This window comes from Capricornis sumatraensis, chromosome 3 (genome assembly GCF_032405125.1).
Source record: "Capricornis sumatraensis isolate serow.1 chromosome 3, serow.2, whole genome shotgun sequence".
In the NCBI taxonomy this organism is placed as follows: Eukaryota; Metazoa; Chordata; class Mammalia; order Artiodactyla; family Bovidae; genus Capricornis; species Capricornis sumatraensis.
This window is the reverse complement of record NC_091071.1, coordinates 21,854,745-21,878,010: the sequence shown is the minus strand read 5'-3', so window position 1 is coordinate 21,878,010 and position 23,266 is coordinate 21,854,745. Positions and strand designations below refer to the sequence as shown.

At 43.0% G+C, this 23,266-nt stretch overlaps 1 protein-coding gene across 2 annotated transcripts in view; it reads left to right on the top strand.

Annotated features, from left to right (window-relative positions):
- OTOA (otoancorin) overlaps positions 1-23,266 on the top strand; it is an 80,386-nt gene that overhangs the window by 36,460 nt on the left and 20,660 nt on the right. For both annotated transcript variants that reach the window (XM_068968801.1, XM_068968800.1), the window contains exons 17-21: positions 6,105-6,178; positions 11,961-12,096; positions 13,059-13,249; positions 15,307-15,400; positions 21,960-22,089. In XM_068968801.1, coding sequence (XP_068824902.1) covers positions 6,105-6,178; positions 11,961-12,096; positions 13,059-13,249; positions 15,307-15,400; positions 21,960-22,089 — 625 coding nt within the window. The remainder of the gene's footprint in view (positions 1-6,104; positions 6,179-11,960; positions 12,097-13,058; positions 13,250-15,306; positions 15,401-21,959; positions 22,090-23,266) is intronic.

Sequence of the window (23,266 nt, the reverse complement as noted above, 5' to 3'; positions counted from 1 at the left end):
CTTTTGATTTCTCCTTCGTATTTGAATGAGATCCTTGCTGGGTACAGTAATCTGGGCTGTAGGTTATTGTCTTTCATCACTTTAAGTATGTCTTGCCATTCCCTCCTGGCCTGAAGAGTTTCTATTGAAAGATCAGCTGTTATCCTTATGGGAATCCCCTTGTGTGTTATTTGTTGTTTTTCCCTTGCTGCTTTTAATATTTGTTCTTTGTGTTTGACCTTTGTTAATTTAATTAATATGTGTCTTGGGGTGTTTCGCCTTGGGTTTATCCTATTTGGAACTCTCTGTGTTTCTTGGACTTGGGTGATTATTTCCTTCCCCATTTTAGGGAAGTTTTCAACTATTATCTCCTCAAGGATTTTCTCATGATCTTTCTTTCTGTCTTCTTCTTCTGGGACTCCTATAATTCGAATGTTGGAGCGTTTCATATTGTCCTGGAGGTCTCTGAGATTGTCCTCGTTTCTTTTAATTCGTTTTTCTTGTTTCCTCTCTGATTCATTTATTTCTACCATTCTATCTTCTATTTCACTAATCCTATCTTCTGCCTCCGTTATTCTACTATTTGTTGCCTCCAGAGTGTTTCTGATCTCATTTATTGCATTATTCATTATATTTTGACTCTTTTTTATTTCTTCTAGGTCCTTGTTAAACCTTTCTTGCATCTTCTCAATCCTTGTCTCTAGGCTATTTATCTGTGATTCCATTTTGATTTCAAGATTTTGGATCATTTTCACTATCAATATTCGGAATTCCTTCTCAGGTAGATTCCCTACTTCTTCCTCTTTTGTTTGGTTTGGTGGGCAACTCTCCTGTTCCTTTACCTGCTGAGTATTCCTCTGTCTCTTCATCTTGGTTATATTGCTGCGTTTGGGGTGGTCTTTTTATATTCTGGTAATTTGTGGAGTTCTCTTTATTATGGAGCTTCCTCACTGTGGGTGGGGTTCTATCAGTGGCTTGTCAAGGTTTCCTGGTTAGGGAGGCTTGTGTTGGAGTTCTGGTGGGTGGAGCTGGGTTTCTTCTCTCTGGAGTGCAGTGGAGTGACCAGTGATGGGTTATGAGACATCAAAGGTTTTGGAATAATTTTGAGCTGCCTGTATATTCAAGCTCAGGGGAGTGTTCCTGTGTTGCTGGAGAATTTGAGTGATATGTCTTGTTTTGGAACTTGTTGGCCCTTGGGTGGAGCTTGGTTTCAGTGTAAGTATGAAGGCATTTGATGAGCTCCTATTGCTTAATGTTCCCTGAATTCAAGAGTTCTCTAATGTTTTCAGGCTTTGTATTTAAGCCTCCTGCTTCTGGTCTTCAGTTTTTACAGTAGCCTCTAGACTTCTCCATCTATACAGCACCGATGATAAAACATCTAGGTTAAAGATGAAAAGTTTCTCCACATTGAGGGACACTCAGAGAGGTTCACTGAGTTACAAGGAGAAGAGAAGATGGAGGGGGTAGTTAGAGGTAACTGGAATGAGATGCGGTGAGATCAAAAGAGGAGAGAGCAAGCTAGGCAGTAGTCACTTCCTTATGTGCGCTCTATAGTCTGGACTGCTCAGAGGTATTTACTGAGTTATACGGGGAAGAGGAGAGGGAGGAAGTAGACAGAGGTGACCAGGAGGATAAGAGAGAGGAATGAGAAGGAGAGAGACAAATCCTGCCAGTAACCAGTTCCTTAGGTGTTCTCCACCGTCTGGAACACACAGAGATTCACAGAGTTGGATAGAGAAGAGATGGGGGAGAAAAGAGACAGAGGCCACCTGGTGGAGAAAAAGGAGAGTCCATAGGAGAAGAGAGTGGTCAAGCCAGTAATCTTGCTCTCAGGTAAACTTGGGTAGTGAAGTTTGGGTTTTTAAATGAACATAATTGACAACAAAAACCTAAGAGCAAAGGTTAAAAATCTAGAGTAGAGGTTGGATTTTCAAAAATACAATATTAAAGAAAAGAAGCAGAAGGAAAAAGCAGGAAAGAAAGAAAGAAAAAAAAACCAAGAATTATTAAAAAAAACAAGCAAACAAAAAAAACAAAACAAACAAACAAAAAAAACCCCACCAACAACCATCCAAAGGCTATATATGGTGTTTGCCTTAAAAAAAAAAAAAAAAAGTCTTTTTTTTTAAAAATAGTAATAATAGGTTATAGTAATAAAAATTAGAGGAGAAATAGAAGATTTAACAATTAAAAAAAAAGGTTAGAAAAAAAAAAAGAAGAAAAAAAAAGAAAAAAAAAAAGAATGATTTTTAAAATAGTAAAAATATATCTGGCTCTTCTCTGATGTTTTGGGCCGTGTGGGATCACTTCCAAGGTGGTTCCCTCTGTTTAACTTCTTCCGTTTGCTGGTTTTTCAGGCTCACTAGTTCAGTCGCGCTGTGGGGAGGGGGGATGCCGCAAACAAATAGCGCTGTCGTGTGCTCACAGTGTCACAGCCCCGCTTGACCTGTCCCTTCTCGCGGCGCACAAACCTCTCCGGCTCTACGATGCACAGCCGGGAACCGTCTGGGGCCGGCCCTAGGCTGCGTGCACTTCCGGGTCCAAGCCGCTCAGGTTTGGCGCTCAGGCAGCCCTCAGAGGCACAGATTCGGCTGGGACTGCGCTTTGTGCCCTTCCCAGGTCCGAGTAGCTCAGGAGTTTGGCGAGCGTGATCGCCGCGGCTTGTCACCTTTTCTGTTGCTGCTGCTCAACTTTCTGGGTGGACCGCTGGCGTCCCCCGTGAGGCAGATTGTGACTGTCCAGCACCCCCAGAAGTCTTAGCAAAGAAGCCCGCTTGCAGTTAGGTAAGTAAAGTCTCTCCGGGTCTGCAATTGCCCCTTTCCAGTCCTTACGGCTCTGGCTGCCTGTCCCCGGCGGGGGATGGTCTGCAGCCGGCTTTTTCCGTTCCGTCCTTTGTTCTGTGCTCGGTCCTGGCGGCGTCTTATGTTCGAGCTTTTCGTGCGGTAGCTATCACACAGTCTGGTTTGCTAGCGCAAGTTAGATCGTTCTGGTTGCACGTGGGGCGTTCCTGCCCGATTCTTACAAAGCACTGCAGCCCGCGCCTCCTGCGCGTCCCTGCCCTGCCCCCACTTCCCAGTGGCGGATGCAGGCGTCTGTGCTGCTTTTCCGCTGGGGGAGTTACTGTTGGGCTTGTAATCTGTTGGTTTTAATTATTTCTTTATTTTTCCTTCCTGTTATGTTGCCCTCTGGGTTTCCAAGACTCGCCACAGACTCGGCAGGGAGAGTGTTTCCTGGTGTTTGGAAACCTCTCTTCTTAAAATTCCCTTCCCGGGACGGGCTTCCCTTCCTGGGACGGAGTTCCCTCCCCACCTCCTTTGTCTCCTTTTTCGTCGTTTATATTTTTTCCTACCTGTTTTTGAAGACAATGGTCTGCTTTTCTGGTTGCCTGCTGTCCTCTGCCAGCCTACAGAGGTTGTTTTGTGGAGTTTGCTCAGCGTTGAAATGTTCTTTTGAGGAATTTGTGAGGGAGAAAGTGGTCTTCCCGTCCTATTCCTCCGCCATCTTTATGCTCCTCCCCCCCCTTCCATATATTTTTATTTTTTATTATTTTTTAAAATCTTATACTTTTTTCTTTTTCTTTTTTAAATTATGGAAGTATGATAACACATTTCCAAGGAGACTTAGAAGATACAGAACAAAGTCACACACAGTTCCACTATATATTACAATTATTTTTTTAAGTAGATAATTTCAGATTGGAGTTTCTATATCAAACTCTCAAAAATTAATAGAATGAGTAGGCAGAAAGTTTATAGTAGACCTGAAAAGCATTATGAACCAATTCAACATAATTAAGATTTATACAATTTTCACACAACAGCAGGATATAGGTTCTATTCAAGTTCTCGTAGACTATAAACCAGGAGTCACTGGAACATATCCAGGGACATAAAGCAAAGTGCAAACATTTCCTGGTCTAAAGGCATTGAAGCCATACAGGGTCTGTTCTCTTATCACTGTGGAATTGTGTTAGAGATCAATATTAGAAATAACCCACAATATTTGAAAATAACCCACATATTTTCATGTGCAATGTAACATTTACTGAGAGAGCTCTGTGACTTAGCCATTGAAAACCTCAATAAAGTTAAAAGACTGAAAAAACAAAGAGGGTGATTGCAGAGAAGAAAGCATTTAAATGAGAAAATTAATATCAAGGATACTTAAAAACACCCATGTATTTGGAAGTTAAATGTCCCACTTTTAAATGATGGGTGTATCTAAGCAGCCATAACAAGGAAAATTAGAAAATATTTGCAAGAGAACAAAAATGAAAAGAGAAATTTTTCCCCAAGAGCCAGGAAGGGTAAAGCCAACTATATAATCCTTTGAAATCATTAGAATAATGTGCAAAATTTTAACGAAGCCTGTCATTCCCTCGGATTGTTTGTTCTGTCAGTGGGTCTCCAAGCCGAGCTTGCATCAGCGCTGCTTGGAAGGCTTGTTTGCAGTGCAGCACGTTTCAGTTCTCCTGGGTGAGTGAGTTGTGATGTGCTGTACCACACAGCGGAGAAGGCGATGGCACCCCACTCCAGTGCTCTTGCCTGGAAAATCCCATGGGCGGAGGAGCCTGGTGGGCTGCAGTCCATGGGGTCGCTAAGAGTCGGGCACGACTGCCCGACTTCACTTTCACTTTTCACTTTCATGCATTGGAGAAGGAAATGGCAACCCACTCCAGTGTTCTTGCCTGGAGAATCCTAGGGACGGGGGAGCCTGGTGGGCTGCCGTCTATGGGGTCGCACAGAGCCAGACATGACTGGAGCGACTTAGCAGCAGCTGTTAGCAGTACCACACAGCACCTGCAGTTCACAATATGGTATCTGCACTTCACAATTTGCTAAGAGGGTTGCTCTCAAGTTATGTGCTCTTTCTAAAGAACCAAAGCAAAGGGACAGAAGGACACTTTGGGAGATGCTGGGCACGCCTATTACCCTGACTGTGTGCCTGCCATCACGGGTGTTTGCCTGTGCTCGTCTCATCAAAGACTATGCATTAAATATGTGTAATTCTCTGCATATTGATTATACCTCAGCAAAACTTGAAGAATACAGAGCCCCACTTGCGGAGTTTCCCTGGGGCTCCTGGTATGAAGCCTGATACTTTTCATTTTAACAGTTCCCTGGTGAGAACCACTGAAATCTACAAATAGCCTTGCCCGGGTAGGGCGGGAAGCAGGTAATTTCTGTAACCTGGACCTTGGCGTGGCTGTCTCCTTCTACTCATCCAACCGATGCGATGGATGGAGTTCAGGCCCACTTTGAGGAATACCTGCACCTTCAAATAGGAAGAGATGTCTCCATAAACCTTACCTGACTCTGCCCAGTTCTAAGAACCTTCAGATACCAGTAATTAGAAAATTTGCCTTTATTGTTTATGTTTTTGCTGAAAACACATAATTATTATAAAACAAAACAATAGAGAGAAAGTAAAATTTCTCCTAGAGCATAGTTCTCAATAGGGAACCATTTGGACATATCTGGAAACACCTGTTTTCATGACACCTGGGGGAGATGCTACTGGCATCTAGTAGGTAGAGGCCAGGGATGCTACTTAACCATCCCATGATCCTGAGGACAGCTCCTGCAAAGTGGATTTATCCTGCCTCAAATGTCAGTCATGCGGCTTCAGAGGTATAACTACAGAGGAAGTTTGCTACTGACTTGGAGAATTTTTGGTATATCTAAAGCATATCTACATGTAATTTAAAAAACACAAATAAGCTCATACCATACACAACGTTCTGTTTAAATTTATATGATACACACACAGAGAAATCTACCATATGGAAACAAAATAGTTGTGTAATATTCCACCATATGACTGTACTATAATTTACTTAGTTCCCTAGTGATGCATCTTAAGGTCACATCTCATTTGTAGTTATAAAAGAAACTGTGGTGAGCATTCTCAGACTTAAATTTTTGTGGGCATCTTGTTCTTGCCCCAGTTTCCTCATCCATAAACTTGGTGTAATAGCGTTACCTACATCTTAGGGTGTTAAAGTGAACATTTAAGTTAATAAGTGAACGTATTCAAAGCGCTTAGAACAGTGTCTGACCCACCGAAAGCACAATCTGTGTTTGGTCTTATTGGACTCAATTCCTAGAACTGCTTTAATCTTTCAGGTTAACTGTTTGGCGTGGAAATACTGGGAGGTTTCCAGGTCCTCTATGCCACCCTTCCTCTTGGCAGCACTTCCGTAAGTGAACACCAAGTCCCCCTTTTCGGCAGTATGACTGGCGGGTGTCCTCAAAGCTAAAGTGACTCTCTTTCCCTGGGTGTTGGTGACGAACTGGAAGCAAGTAGGGAGTGCCTTCGACTGTTAAATCCTTGAGATCCAGCATATAAATTCTGAGCCCCATGTTGATGTTTCAGGCAGACTCTCTTGCTTTTTCTTGTTGTTTAAAAACCAAAGCCAAGGCAACCTGAGCTTGAATGAGTGAACGCCAGTAAAACAGGTCACATCTGAGCTGGTTTCACGGCTGGGTCCAGGCAGGGGAATCAGGACTAATGTGAACAGTGGGATTTCTCCTAAGATGAGTGGGTGTTCAGGCCTGGGGGGCAGCCCTGCTTTTTAAATATGGTCTGGACACAGTTTCTCTTTTTCTCTTTATTTCCCTCTTCCTTCTTTTGCTGCCATTGTCTTCACTGAATTAAAAATATTTGTTGAGTACTTACTACATACTAAGTTCTAAGAGGTAAGTCAATTTTCCCTTTATAAAAGCCTACATTCTCATGGAGGAAAAACAGACAAGCGTTAAGCCAACTATAATATCAAGTTGATATTTGATTGAAAGTAACAGAACCTTAACTCAAACTGGCTTAGACAATAAAAGGTAATTTTGTGTTCAGGAAAATCCAGGGGTGGACTTCAGGCATAGCTGTATCCAGGGGCTCAAATGAGAAGGCCAGAGAGGTCAGGGAGGGCTTGTGTGACACTCCGGCATGTTTCGTATTCTGGGCACGGTTCTATGTTTCAGAGAGATCATCATCACGGTCCATAGAGAGGATGGAGTGCGGGGGGCCTGGCTGGAAGGAGAGAGACAGTGGAGGCTTATTTCTATAAACTTGACCTTGGCACGGTTGTCTTATTCCACATATCCATGTCTAAGCTCAAATAGCACTCCCTTCAGAGGGGTTCCCCTGGCTGTCCCCACATCACCCTCCATGATAGAGCCATTTAATTTTCTTCCTTCCATTCATTACTAGCTGAAATAATCTGTTTTATTAATTGGTCTCTGTGTTTCTTCCCCCTAGAGAATCCTGACGGTAGGGACCTGCCGCTCATGTCTTATTCATGTTGGTAGCTGGTGCCCAGCACAGTGCTTGGCATACAGCAGGCATGCCTGCTAAGTCACTTCAGTTGTGTCCAGCTCTTTGCTACCCTATGGACTGTAGCCCACTAGGCTCCTCTGTCCATGAGATTCTCCTGGCAAGAAGACTGGAGTGAGTTGCAATGCCCTCCTCCAGGGGATCTTCCTGATCCAGGGATTGAACCCATGTCTCTTTACATCTTCTGTGCTGGAAAGCGGGTTCTTTACCACTAGTGCCACCTGGGAAGCCCTGGCATGCCGCAGATGCTCTTTATATATTTGCTGAATGAGTAAAAGTAAAGTGTGAAAGTGAAAGTGTTAGTCGCACGGTCATGTCCGACGCTTTGTGACCCCATGAGCTGTAGCTTGACAGAATGTGGTCCACTGGAGAAGGGAATGGCAAACCACTTCAGTATTCTTGCCTTGAGAACCTCATGAATGGTATGAAAAGGTAAAATGATAGGATACTGAAAGAGGAACTCCCCAGGTCTGTAGGTGCCCAATATGCTACAGGAGATCAGTGGAGAAATGACTCCAGAAAGAATGAAGGGAAGGAGCCAAAGCAAAAACAATACTCACTTGTGGATGTGACTGGTGATAGAAGAAAGGTCCAATGCTGTAAAGAGCAATATTGCATAGGAACCTGGGATGTTAAGTCCATGAATCAAGGCACATTGGAAGCGGTCAAACTGGAGATGGCAAGAGTGAACGTCGACATTCTAGGAATCAGCAAACTAAAATGGACTGGAATAAGTGAATTTAACTCAGATGACCATTATATCTACTACTGTGGGCAGGAATCTGTTAGAAGAAACGGAGTAGCCATAATGGTCAACAAAAGAGTCAGAAATGCAGTACTTGGATACAGTCTCAAAAACAACAGAATGATCTCTGTTCGTTTCCAAGGCAAACCATTCAATATCACAGTAATCCAAGCCTATGCCCCAACCAGTAACGCTGAAGAAGCTGAAGTTGAATGGTTCTATGAAGACCTACAAGACCTTTTAGAATTAACACCCAAAAAAAGATGTCCTTTTCATTATAGGGGACTGGAATGCAAAAGTAGGAAGTCAAGAAACACCTGGAGTAACAGGCAAATTTGGCCTTCGAGTACAGAATGAAGCAGGGCAAAGGCTAATAGAGTTTTGCCAAGAGAATGCACTGGTCATAGCAAACACCCTCTTCCAACAACACAAGAGAAGACTCTACACATGGACATCACCAGGTGGTCAACACTGAAATCAGATTGATTATATTCTTTGCAGCCAAAGATGGAGAAGCTCTATACAGTCAGCAAAAACAAGACTGGGAGCTGACTGTGGCTCAGATCATGAACTCCTTATTGCCAAATTCAGACTTAAATTGAAGAAAATAGGGAAAACCACTAGACCTTTCAGGTATGACCTAAATCAAATCCCTTATGATTATACAGTGGAAGTGAGAAATAGATTTAAGGGCCTAGATCTGATAGATAGAGTGCCTGATGAACTATGAATGGAGGTTTGTGACATTGTACAGGAGATAGGGATCAAGACCATCCCCATGGAAAAGAAATGCAAAAAAGCAAAATGGCTGTCTGAGGAGGCCTTACAAATAGCTGTGAAAAAAAGAGAAGCAAAAAGCAAAGGAGAAAAGGAAAGATATAAGCATGTGAATGCAGAGTTCCAAAGAATAGCAAGAAGAGATAAGAAAGCCTTCCTCAGCAATCAGTGCAAAGAAATAGAGGAAAACAATAGAATGGGGAAGACTAGAGATCTCTTCAAGAAAATTAGAGATACCAAGGGAACATTTCATGCAAAGATGGGCTCAATAAAGGACAGAAATGGTATGGACCTAACAGAAGCAGAAGATATTAAGAAGAGATGGCAAGAATACACAGAAGAACTGTACAAAAAAGATCTTCATGACCCAGATAATCACGATGGTGTGATCATTCACCTAGAGCCAGACATCCTGGAATGTGAAGTCAAGTGGGCCTTAGAGAGCATCATTATGAACAAAGCTAGTGGAGGTGATGGAATTCCAGTGGAGCTATTTCAAATCCTGAAAGATGATGCTGTGAAAGTGCTGCACTCAATATGCCAGCACATTTGGAAAACTCAGCAGTGGCCACAGGACTGTAGAAGGTCAGTTTTCATTCCAGTCCCAAAGAAAGGCAATGCCAAAGAATGCTCAAACTACCGCACAATTGCACTCATCTCACATGCTAGTAAAGTAATGCTCAAAATTCTCCAAGCCAGGCTTTAGCAATATGTGAACCATGAATTTCCAGATGTTCAAGCTGGTTTTAGGAAAGGCAGAAGAACCAGAGATCAAATTGCCAACATCCACTGGATCATTGAAAAAGCAAGAGAGTTCCAGAAAAACATCTATTTCTGCTTCATTGACTATGCCAAAGCCTAGTCTTGACTGTGTGTATCACAATAAACTATGGAAAATTCTTCAAGAGATGGGAATACCAGACCACCTGACCTGCCTTTTGAGAAACCTATATGCAGGTCAGGAAGCAACAGTTCAAACTGGACATGGAACAACAGACTGGTTCCAAACAGGACAAGGAGTACGTCAAGGCTGTATATTGTCACCCTGCTTATTTAACTTCTATGCAGAGTACATCATGAGAAATGCTGGGCTGGAAGAAGCACAAGCTGGAATCAAGATTGCCGGGAGAAATATCAATAACCTCAGATATGCAGATGACACCACCCTTATGGCAGAAAGTGAAGAGGAACTAAAAGCCTCTTGATGAAAGTGAAAGAGGAGAGTGAAAAAGTTGGCTTCAAGCTCAACATTCAGAAAACGAAGACTATGGCATCTGGTCCCAACATTTCATGGGAAATAGATGGGGAAACAGTGTCAGACTTTATTTTGGGGGGCTCCAAAATCACTGCAGATGGTGATTGCAGCCACGAAATTAAAAGATGCTTACTCCTTAGAAGGAAAGTTATGACAAATGTATATATCATATTAAAAAGCAGAGATATTACTTTGCCAACAAAGGTACGTCTAGTCAAAGCTATGGTTTTTCCAGTGGTCATATATGGATGTGAGAGTTGGACTTGGAAGAAAGCTGAGCACCGAAGAATTAATGCTTTTGAAGTGTGGTGTTGGAGAAGACTCTTGAGAGTCCCTTGGACTGTAAGGAGATCCAACCAGTCCATCCTAAAGGAGATCAGTCCTGGGTGTTCATTGGAAGGACTGATGTTGAGGCTGAAACTCCAATACTTTGGCCACCTCATGCAAGGAGCTGACTCATTGGAAAAGACCCTGATTGGGAGGGATTGGGGGCAGGAGGAGAAGGGGACGACAGAGGATGAGATGGCTGCATGGCATCACTGACTCAATGGACGTGAGTTTGAGTGAACTCCGGGAGATGGTGATGGTCAGGGAGGCCAGGAGTGCTGCGATTCGTGGGGTCGCAAAGAGTCGGACACGACTGAGCGACCGAACTGAACTGAACTGAACTGTAGCCTGCCAGGCTCCTCTGTCCATGGAACTATCCAGGCAAGAATGCTGGAGTGGGTTGCCATTCCCTTCTCCAGGGTATCTTCCCAACCCAGGGGTTGAATCCAGGTATCTTGCACTGCAAGCAGATTCTTTACTTTCTGAGCTACCAGGGAAGCCCTCTGATTGAATGAATGAAAAAATAAATAAGACAGTGACATTAGGAATGGAGAGACAAGAACAGATTTGAGTATTATTGAGGAGCCAGCAAAGGAAGATTTAAGGATAAAGAAATGAAGGGGTCTTGGATGGCAGAGAGAAGGCAAAACATGTTTGAAAGGAGGAGGTTGAATTTGGTTTTGGAATAGTGAAGTGGCAATGATGCCACATGGATCTTTCTCAACCTTTATTTCATTATTGCCTCCCAAAGGAGAAAAATTTAATTTCTCCATAATGAGAGAAATTATAAGTAGTAAGATTGTGTTAAGTAGGATCGAGCTTTGGCAGGTCACAAATCACTGTAATAACGAATATTCCCCACCCCTATTCCCTCTTTCTCCCTGAACCAGTTTCTCCCCATTGGGGGAAATATTGCTCATCTTGAGAATATAAGGTCAAGAGCTTGGAGGAGAGTTCTCAGCTCAAACAGTACTCCTTTCAGAGGGGCTTCCCTGGCTGGTCCCCACATCATCCTTCATGATAGAGCCATTTAATTTTCTTCCTTCCATCCATTACTAGAGGAAATAATGTGTTTTATTAACTGGTCTCTGTTTCTTTGCCCTAGAGAATCCTGGAGTTGACGGAATTGGGAGTCATTTCTCTCCCCGTCTCCTCATCTTTTTCCCTCCACTTTCTATTTCATTTTTTTCTCCTCTTTGTCTCTTTCTTCTTCTGGTTTTTCATTTCCTTTCTCCTCATCCCCCCTCAACCAGTCCAGCAGGCAGCTTCTGTCTATGGAGAGCCTGTTCTCATATCTTGCTGTTGGGTCATGGAAGAGGAGCATGGTGGGAAACTTGTTTCCACCTGTGAGAGAAGAGCATTATGGGAAGTTTGTTTCCTGCCAGTAAAAAAGAAAAATGATGAGTGGGAGGCTTGCTCCCTGCTCAAAGGAGCCAGGACATCACTGGGGAGAACCAACACTTAAGGATCAGCTCTGTGATAAGCTCTTGGGCAAATACAGAGCAGCCCCTGTTTTCCTTCCCTCATTCTCCCATCTCTCTCCAGGGCTCGCTATCTGGCTTCTCTCCCAGCTTCTCAGTGTGTGCCCTTCCTGATCAGCCTGGGGAAGAGTCAGTTGGACTCCTTGGTTTTGGATTCCCACAAAAAAAACTCCGTCCTCAAGAAAGTGCAGCAGTGCCTGGTAAGGAAACTCTTCCTGGGTGACGCTTTGACTCGTGACCCTTCCCCTCTGGGGCCTGTGGGCATCCTGGGGAGCCCTCAGGGGGGCTGGCTGGGTTCTCAGGTCTGATGTGAGGGCTGGAAGTTTGATTTGTGGGTCTCAAAGCTGGCTCTGAAACCACTGGGTGGGACACTCTTGGCCACTGGTTCTGGGGACTTCCATTCTGGGGCCTGAATGAGGGGAGGCCGCCCTGGAGGACTGGAAAGAGCACAGTACACAGAGTCTGGGCTCTGGACGAGTCTCTGCCAGTGGTTGGTTTTGTGGCTTTGGGCAGGTCACTTCCCGTCCTTGAACCTCAGTCTCCTCATCTGTAAAATGGGTACAGTAGCACTTTGTTCATAGAGCTCTTGAGGACATGAAATAGGTAATATATAGTTTAATGCAAAGGCTCAAAGGGCCAAGCTGGCAGTTTCTTTATCTTGAAAAAGTGGATGATATTAGTACTTGTACAGTTACTTTGAAGATGAAGAGAGTAAGACCTGGAAACACTTACACCAGTGCCGAGCACACAGTAACCACTGAATAAATGTTAGCGATTTTAAGCATTTTGAGAAAAAGCTTTGGAGGCTTCCAAGGGCCTACAAACTTGAAAGTACTGTTACTGCTGTACTCTCATCATAATGGGTACTGAACAGTGGGGTGTCCACAGAGCAATACCAGTGACAGTGACTGCAGCCTCAGTGAGTGAGTGAGTGCTCACGATGGACATGTTCTTCTGCCCACACCTGCCCCCACTCCATGTGGTTGCCCAGACTTCTGAGGCCTACTCCCTTGGGGTGAAATTAGGCCTTGTGTGAAGCCACGGTAGGGTAGGTGGTTTGGATCCTGGAACCTTGGTGAGGTTTGGGGTCAGGAAGTATTTTATGGGATCATGATCTGGAACCCCACAGGCCCTTTCCACCAGCTCCACTTGTCAATTTCAGAGCTACATCGTTGCTGATGAGTACACCGTGGACATCCTGGGGAACTTGCTCTGTCACCTGCCAGCAGCCGTCATCCGCCGTGGGTTGTCCCCCAGAGCCTGGGCCACTGCCCTGCGTGACCTCAGAGACTGCCTGGACCTCAGCCCCCAGCAGAAGGCAGCAGTGAGGCTGAGGCTCCTGGAACAGCATGGGTGAGGAGGGCCCCAGGCTCGGCTCTGGGGCTGGGGTGGGGCTTCTGGCCAAGGGGCCCCCGGCCCTGGCTCTTCCGCCTCAAAGCAGAGTCTCTAACTTGTGATGAGGTTACACCCTGGGATTTATTCTTGAAACTTGACCTTTCTTCTTTTGGACTCAGGTGAAGGTGAAGTCGCTCAGTCGTGTCTGACTCTTTGTGATCCCGTGGACTGTAGCCTACCAGGCTCCTCCGTCCATGGGCTTCTCAGATTCCCTATAAAGTGAGAATGATAGCTTCTCTTCAGGCCTCACGTGGTTGTCACCAATACATCTTGGCTTATGGAAAGGGAAGGAGTCTCAAAAAAGATGGCACTTTATGGGACTTCTCTGGTGGTCTAGTACCGTGCTTTGAAGGCAAGGGGAGTGGGTTCAATCCCTGATTGGGAAACTAAGATCCCACATGCTGTGAGATGCAGCCAAAAAATAAATTTTGAAAAAAAAAATGGCACTTTACAAATGCAAGGAGGTGTTATTATTATTGTTGTTAAAACAACAACAACAATGATAATACAAATAACTGAGGCACTGTCAGCTCTGGGTGAGTGAGAACTCCTTGGGGGAAAACAGAGCTGTCCTTTCCCATGCAGAATTTTCTGAAGTTAGGTCAGATTTGATTATGGCCTAGATGGAGAAGCCTGGTAGGTTGCAGTCCATGGGGTCACTATGAGTTGGATATGACTGAGCGACTTCACTTTCACTTTTCACTTTCATGCATTGGAGAAGGAAATGGCAACCCACTCCAGTGTTCTTGCCTGGAGAATCCCAGGGACGGGGATTCTGATGGGCTGCTGTCTCTGGGGTCCCACAGAGTCAGACATGACTGAAGCAACTTAGCAGCAGCAGCAGCAGACATCAGTTAATGGTAAGACAACAAATGTCTTTGGAGTAGTTACTGTGGCCCAGGCACTTAATATTATATAGAGTTTAAGAGCCGGGACTTGGGAGCCTGAGTCCCTAGGTTAAATTTTTCTATCATCTACCGCCTGTGTGATCTGGGAAAAGCTACTTAGTCTTTTCACATTTTATTTTTGCATCTGCAGGATGGGGGCAGCGAGAGTCCCCACAGGGCTGTTGTTACGATTAGCTGAGTTAATGCATGCAAAGGACTTACAACAGTGCTCGGCCCATAGAACTGAGTATTTGACAACTGTTTTATCAGAAGGAATGAAGATTCAGTTGTTATTATTACATGTGTTATTGCCTGTTGTCATGGAACTTACAGTCTAATGGGATATTATTGTTAACGAAAGAGATAAAGGGAGGTTTTTTGGCCAGGGATGGTTTGCCTTGGTTCTAGCAGAAGGATAATCACTGCTAATTAGGCAGATCTCCTTTAGAGATATCACCAGACATCCTTTAGGGATAGTGTGGGGGACATCCCTGTAGACATTTGTGTCTCTGTAAGAATAACAGTGGATCCTGGGTCAGTGCCAGGATCCTGGCAAATTATTATTCTGCCAAGTTTGAGAGGAAATTTTATCTTGCTATAGGACGAGACTTATAATGGTAATTATAAAAGGAACAAATATAGCATTACTTTTCTGTTGAGGAAAGGGAGGAAGGAAACACTCTGATGCAAATGAAAGAAATTCAGGAGCTCAATTCACGCTAAAAAATGGGAGTTGGTCGAGTTTAGAAGGGAATGTGACTTCAGGCATGGCTGGATCCAGGGGCTCAAATGATGTCATCAGGAAAATGTTCCTCCTACCTCTCAGCTCTGTGTTCTCGGATGTGGCCTTTATTTTCTCCATTTGGTGATAGTATTCGCCTGCAATATCCTTTTTATTGCTAGAGATACCAGAAGAAAGAGAGCTTCTTTCATAGTTCCATCAAAAATCCCCAGGATGATTCTCATTGGTCAGCCTACATCACATGTCAGTTTTCTTGGTTAGGGATATGGACCACATGATTGACAGCTTCTCCAGGTATATAGATAATCTTTTCCTAAAAGAAAAAGATGCTGCGGGACAAGGGCAAGAGCACGACCTTTCCATTTACTGCTTATTCTCTCTCCTAGACTCCCCCAGAACTGGACAGCCGAGACAGTGAAGGATTTGGGATCCTTTCTAGTGCTTTTCTCAGGAGATGAATTAAGCTCTGTTGCCACAAAGGTACCTCAATGTTCTATCTTAGAGAAGCCTGAAGGAGTCTGAAGAAAAGAAAAATGTGGTTAGTTATATTCCCTTGGGTTTGCTGTCAGTTTGTCTTTCTGGAAACCTCCTCCCTGCCTCAAAGAGCTCGGATGTTTCCAGCTCCACTTCAGGATGCCCAAGGTTCAGGGAAAGGCAGTGAGGCAGGAGCTAAAGGAACTCTGAGCCTTTCACGTGGCTTCTAGGCAGATGTGTGTGACCTGGGAGCTATCATTTGGCTGCCACTCTGTATCCATGTGCTTCCCACATGCATGTCCGTTGGAGGGCTTACACGCATCAGCACAATATGTACACAACACGTGTGTCCAGTATGTGGAGTCACATGGGCAAACATATTTGATCTAAAACCAAATCTTAATTGAGCATTGCCTTTGGATGTAACACTCTCCTTGGAGCAACTCCCCAAGAGTTCGACAAGGCCAAGAGGTGTGCCAAATGGTCATGTACTTGTCATCTCCTGCTGTGTAACAAAGCTGCACACTCTCAATGGCATGCAACAGGAAACATTTATTTTTTACTGACTACTCTGTAGGTCTGGGACTATGAGTCTGCCTCTGGGGCTAGGCTACCTGGAACCTGTTTTTCATGCTGTGGAAATTTGAAACTCTACAAAAGGGAGGGCAAAGTGCAGTTCTCTTTAAACCCTGGGCTTACGTTTCACTAGCCAAAGTAAGTTATATGATCAAGCCCATTTTAGTGGGGCAGGAAATTTCCTCCATGCAGGTGGAGGGTGGGATAGGAGGGGATATACTGAACAAGAGTTAGATAAACTGCAAAGCACCTCCACACACTTTCATTCTCTGTATGCACACATGTAAGATGTATGTTGTCATACTCGCTCAGGGTACCTGAATACCTGGCATGTCACCCAGATTTAAGAACAGCAACATTCCGGTGTCCAGTTATGGTAAAATCTTCTCTTTGGGTGTCCAAACCTAGAGTCATAAGCAGCAGATGCATGTGTCTTGTAGGTTTATTTAACTTTTCTAAAAATCAATTTTTAAAATTGAAAAAGTTTTGTATCAACATAGTTAAATCTCAGAAACACAATGTGTGATTAAAAAAAAAGAGTTGCAAAAAATACATACAGTAGGATACTAAGTAAATAAATACTAGTTAGATTAATTTTAAGCACATTCAAAACTATTCCATATGTAATAGAAGTTTAAAAGTGCATGAGGATGGTTAATTATCAAATACTGAATTTGCAGTGAGAGTTACTTCTGGGGAAGGAGGGAGGCCTAGGATGAGCTATCGGTTATATTTGTGATGTTTTACTTTTTAACCTGGGTTGTGGGCATGTGGATGTTTTGCTGTATTCCTCTTTTTTGTTTTTGTTCTATCACTCAGTCGTGTCTGACTCTTTGTGACCCCATGAACTGCAGCATGCCAGGCTTCCCTGTCCTTTACCGTCTCCTGGAGTTTGCTCAAACTCATGCCCATTGAGTCGATGATGCCATCCAGCCATCTCATCCTCTATCGTCCCCTTCTCCTCCTGCCTTCAATCTTTCCCAGCATCAGGGCCTTTTCCAGTGAGTTGGCTCTTCACATCAGATGACCAACGTATTGGAGCTTCAGCTTCAGCATCAGTTCTTCCAGTGAATATTCAGGGTTGATTTCCTTTAGGATTGACTGGTTTAATCTCCTTGCTGTCCAAAGGACTCACGAGTCTTTTCCAACACCATAGTTCAAAAGCATCAATTTTTTGGTGCTTGGCCTTCTTAATGGTCCAACTCTCACAGCCATACACGACTACTGAAAAAACCATAGCTTTGACTAGATGGACCTTTGTCAGCAAAGTAATGTCTCTGCTTTTTAATATGCTGTCTAGGTTTGTCATAGCTTTTCTTCCAATCAGCAAGTGTCTTTAAATTTCATGGCTGCAGTCACTGTCTGCAGTGGTTTTGAAGCCCAAGAAAATAAAGTCTGTCACTGTTTCCATTTTTTTCCCCATGTATTTGTCATGAAGTGATGGGACTGGATGTCATGATCTTCAGTTTTTGAATGTTGAGTTTTAAGCCAGCTTTTTCACTCTCTTTCACCTTCATCAAGAGGCTCTTTAGTTCCTCTTTGCTTTCTGCTATTAGTGTGGTATAATCTGCATATCTGAGGTTGTTGATATTTCTTCCAGCAGTCTTATTCTACTTTTAGTTTTAATGACTGAAATGTTAATAGAACAAGAAATACATACTTGGGTTAGAAAAATCCCAAATACATCAAAGGCTACAGGATATGAAGTTCCTGGCTCTGTGTTTCTGAGTCCCCAGCCTCTCCCATCAATGGTAGTTGCTCTTCCTAGATTCTTCTGCATTCTTTATGAAAAATCCTCCTCCTCCCTTTAAAAATACAAAATGGAAAATACTCTGCTGTGTAATCGCCTCTTAAAAGTTAATTGTTTATCTTAGAGCAGCCGCTCGTGACCTTAGCTGCATATGGGAATCCCCAGGGGACTAAAATGGACAGATACACGGCCCCACCCCAGACCAATGGTCTCAGAATCTCTAGGGTAGGGCCCGAGTGTCTGTGAATTTCCCAGGTGCTTCTAACCTACAGCCTGGACTGGGAACTCCTGGCTTAGACTGTGACTCTGATTCTGAAAATTAGAATAGAAGGAGGAAATTCATGTAACCTGGGTGACTTTTGGGACACACACGACTTCAGGGGAGAGTTTGATGAATTCTCTGGACTCTTGGACAGATTTACCAATAATATTCTGAGTCTTGAAAAAGTGTATCAGCTCTGGATAAGAAGTGGCACCTTTCTTAGGGCAACTAGAAGCCCCCTCATTGCTAGTCTTTACCTCGAACTCAGAGAGAACTCTTTACTCCTCCTTTTATACATATATATTTTAATGCAAATTGAAAAGCAGTACAACCCCCAAAGAGACAGGCATACATACATTTTTATAGATATTATCAGGTGGTAATGATGCACCATCTAATAGTCCCATGAAGAAATAAGTATACATAATTCCTACATCTTGGCTATCATTAGGTATTGTCACTTATAATTTCTTACAGTCTGATGGGTGAAAGCAATATATACTTGAACATGTATTGGATTAGCACTAAGGTTGGATATCATTTTATATGATTCTTTGTAGAGACTAGGTTAGTTGGGCTAGGAATTAAATTTATATGAGAAGCTGCTACAAGCACACCTCAGAGATATTGTGGGTTGGGTTACTGACCACCACAATAAAGTGAGTATTGCAATAAATTGAGTCACATGAATTTTTCTTTCTCTTTTGGTTTCCAAGTGCATACGAAAGTTATGTTTACACCATACTATAGTCTATTAGCATGCAATAGTATTATGCCTAAAAAACAATGGAAATACATTAAATAAAAAATACTTTATTGCTAAAAATGCTAACTATCATCTAAGCGTTCAGTGAGTTGTTAATGTTTTGTAGATAGAGACTCTTGTCTCAGTGTTGATGGCTGCTGACTGATCAGGGTGGTGGTTGCTGAAGACTGGGGTGACTTAATTTCCTAAGATAAGACAGCAACGAAGTTTGATGTGTCAATTGACTCTTCCTTTCACCAACGATTTCTCTGCAGCATTCAGTGCTGTTTGATAGGATTTTACCCACAGTAGAACTGCTTTCAAAATTGAAATTAATCCTCTCAAACCTTGCTGTTGCTCTATCAACTAAGTTGTGATTCTATAATATTCTTAATCCTTTGTTGTCATTTCAATAATCTTCATCAGGAGTAGATTCCATCTCAAGAAACCACTTTTGTGCTCATCCATAAGAAGCAACTCCTTATCCATTAATGTTTCATCATGAGATTACAGCAATTCAGTCACATCTTTAGGCTTCACTTCTATTTCTAATTCTCTTGCTATTTTCACCACATCTGCAGTTACTTCCTCCACTGATGTCTTGAATGCCTCAAAGTCATCCATAAGGGTTGGAATCAACTTCTTCCAAATCCCTGTTAGTACTGATGTTTTGACCACTTTGCTTGAATCACAAGTGTTCTTAATGGCATCTAGAATAACCATCCTTTCCAGGAGGGGTTCAATTTATTTTCCCCAGATCCATCAGAGGAGTTATTATCTGTGGCAATCATAGTCTTAGGAAATGTATTTTTAAATAATAAGGCTTTAAAAATAATAATAATTTAATTGAATAATAAACATTTAAATAATAAGCCAAAAGTACTCCTTGATCTATGGGCTACAGAGTGGATGTTTTGTTAAGTATGAAAACAACATCAATCTCATTGCACATCTCCATTGGAACTCTTGAGTGCATTGTTAGTGAACAGTAATATTTTGAAAGGAATCTCTTTTTCTGGGTAGTGGGTCTCAACAGTGGGCTTGAAATATTTAATAAACCACACTGCACTCAGATGTGCTGACATCTAGGCTTTATTGTTCCATTTCCAGAGCGCAGAGAGAGTATATTTAGCATAATGCTTAAGGACCCTAGGATTTTTGAAATGGTAAATGAGAACTGGCTTCAACCTAAAGCCACCAGCTGAATTAGCCACTAAAGAGAGAATCAGCTGGTCCTTTCAAGCTTTGAAGTCAGGCATTGACTTCTCTTCTCTAGCTATGTGCATCCTAGATGGTATCTTTTTCCAATATATGGCTGTTTAGTGTAGCCATCTTTGTTAATTAGCTTAGCTAGATCTTCTGGATAACTTAATGTGGCTTCTACATCAGCACTTGCTGCTTCTCTTGAAATTTTATGTTATAGATGAGAGAGTCATTTCCTAGGCAGGTTGATAAGAAGTCTAGGGGACCCTAAGGAGAGAGGGGTCTGGAATTCTCAAGGAGGAAGAAACGACAAACTTTCTTTTCCCTTCTACATTCCTTAGGATTATATAACAATAATGTATCCTGCTTGAGGACAGTCTCTGGATTAAACCTTCTGGCTAATCCTGTTATCTTAAAACGTAAAGTATAGGAGTAGGTCTAGTGAGGTCTTTACAACCTCCAGATATTCTTTTGATTCACTGTAATAACTAATTATGAGTTTGAGTGAACTCTGGGACTTGGTGATGGACAGGGAGGCCTGGCGTGCTGCGATTCGTGGGGTTGCAAAGAGTTGGACACGACTGAGCGACTGAACTGAACTGAATAACTAATTAGAGAGTATATAACTCCATTGCTAACACCAGCAAGGGGGTACTCTCTCTGCCCCTTCTGATGCCTATGTCAGAAGGCTTTCTCTATCTCCTTTATACTTTAATAAAACTTTATTACACAAAAGCTCTGAGCGATCAAGCCTCGTCCCAGATTGAATCCTTTTCTGGAGGCCAAGAATCCTGGTATTTTTGCATGGTTCACCAACAACCTTTCATAGAGAAGACTTCTTTTCTTAAACCTCATGGACCAACTTCTGCTAGCTTCAGTCTTTTCCCCTGAAGCTTCATCACCTCTCTCAGCCTCTCAGTTCTTCATAGAATTGAAGGTTGGACTTTGCTCTGGATTAGTCTTTGGCTTAAAAGAATGTTGTGGTTGGTTTGATCTTCTGTCCGGACCACTAAAGGGCTTTCCAGGTGGTGCTAGTGGTAAAGAGCCCACCTTCCACTGCAGGAGACATAAGAGAAGCAGGTTTGATCCTTGGGTCAGGAAGATTCCCTGAAGGATGGCATGGTGACCCACTCCAGCATTCGTGCCTGGAGAATCCCCGTGGACAGAGGAGTCTGGTGGACTATAGTCCATAGAGTTGCAAAGAGTTGGACACGACTGAATTGACTTCATGTACACACCAGACCACTAAAACTTTCCACCTCAGCAATAAGACTGTTGTGGTTTCTTATCATCTGTGTGTTCACTAAGTAGGACTTTTTATTTGCTTCAAGAATTTTTTCATTTGCATGCACGATTTCATTTAACTGTTTGGTGCAAGAGGCCTAGCTTTCAGCTTGTCTCAGCTTTTGACATGCTTTCCTCACAAAGCTTAATCATTTCTAGGTTTTAAAGTGAGACTTATGACTCTTCCGTTCACTCTGACACTTAAAGGCCATCGTCAGGTTACTAACTGACCTGATTTCAGTATTGTTGTGTCTCAGAGAATAGGGAGGTGTGAGGAGAGGGAGAGAGATGGGAACAGCTCATTGGTAGAGCAGTCAAACACACACTACATTTATCAATCAAGGTCACTGTCTGATAAGGGTGTGGTTTGTGGTGCCCCCATTATAATAGTGACATCAAGGGTCATGGATCACAGATCACCATAACAAATATAGTAATGATGAAAAAGTGAGAAATATTGTGAAAATTACCAAAATGTGACACAGAGACTTGAAATGAACAAATGCTGTTGGCAAAATGGTGCTGATGGATTTGCTCATCACAGTTATCACAGACCTTCAACATGTAAAAATGCAGTACTGCAATGCAATAAAATGCAATGAAACAATGCATGTGTGTATAAAGAAAAAACAAAACAATGGAGGCAATGCAGCAGTGTTCCACTTTAAACTCTCATTTAAGTCTCTGTTTAATGTGCTTTAATTATTATTCGTTCCTCGTTGGTCATCTTTTCTGCCCCATATAGTTTCCTGACATCCTGCAACAAACAGCTTCCAAGATGGCCGGGACTTTGCCCCCCAAAGAATTCCTCCAGACTGTCTTTGAATCTTTTCGGAACATCAGTGTGGAGAACCGCAGCTCTGACCCCAGTCCTGGTGAGTGTTTCTGGAGTATCTGAGTCTGTGCCTGGCAGCGGTGTTTTGGCTGATTTCCTGGCATCAAGCGGACTCCTTGTCCCAGGGAGTGGATGCCGTGTCTGCAAAACAATGAGTAGCAAAAATCCACAGGGCAAAAATTACATCTTTGTAAAGTGATTTGAAATCATATCTTGTTCTCCTCGGTTAGGCCAGTAAGTTTAATGGGTGAACATATGAAACAGACATTTCAGAACAATTGATTTAAGGGCCAAAATGTCTGTGTGACTGTGAATTGCTGTGCTGGGACCAGGCTGACTGGATTTGAATCCTGGGGCTGCTACTTGTGGACTGTGTGACTTTGGGTAAACTCTCTAACCTCTCTGTGCCTTAGGTTTCATTCTCTGTAAAATGAGGATAATGAAAGTCCCTCCCTCACTAGATTATTGTGAAGACTGGTGGGTTTAAACCTAGGAAAGTGAAAGTTGCTCAGTCGGGTCCGACTCTTTGCAACCCCATGGACTGTACAGTCCATGGAATTCTCCAGGCCAGAATACTGGAGTGGGTATCCGTTCCCTTCTCCAGGGGATCTTCCCAGATCCCAGGGATCAAACCCAGATCTCCTACATTGCAGGTGGATTCTTTACCAGCTGAGCTACCAGGGAAGCCCCTTAAACATCCTATAAACCTATAAACATGTTCACAACAGTGCCTGGCACGTAGGAAATGCTCAGTAAGTATTAGATATTAGTAAGTGTTATTGTACACTTATTAAGTGTAGACTTGTGCCCAGCAGGAGGAGACAAAGTTAACCAGACCAAAGAATAATTGTAATAATGATAGTTGACAATCCATGCTTACTTTGTTTCCTGCAGCAAATAATTTTTGAGCACCAACTATGTGAACAAAATGGAAATCCCTGCCCTCATAGAGCTTATTTTCACATGGTGGCAGGGGCGGGGTGGGGGTGGGGTCGCTAGACAATAAATTGAAGACATAAGTGAAATACGAAGTGTGTTGTGTGATAAATATCAAGAAGGAAAATTTGTTTGTTCTCTATGTCTCTATTCCTGCTTGCAAATAGGTTCTTCTGTATCATTTTTCTAGATCCCACACATGTGTGTTAACACATGATATTTGTTTTTCTCTTTTTCACTCTACACGACAGTCTCTGGGTCCATCTGTGTCTCTGCAAATG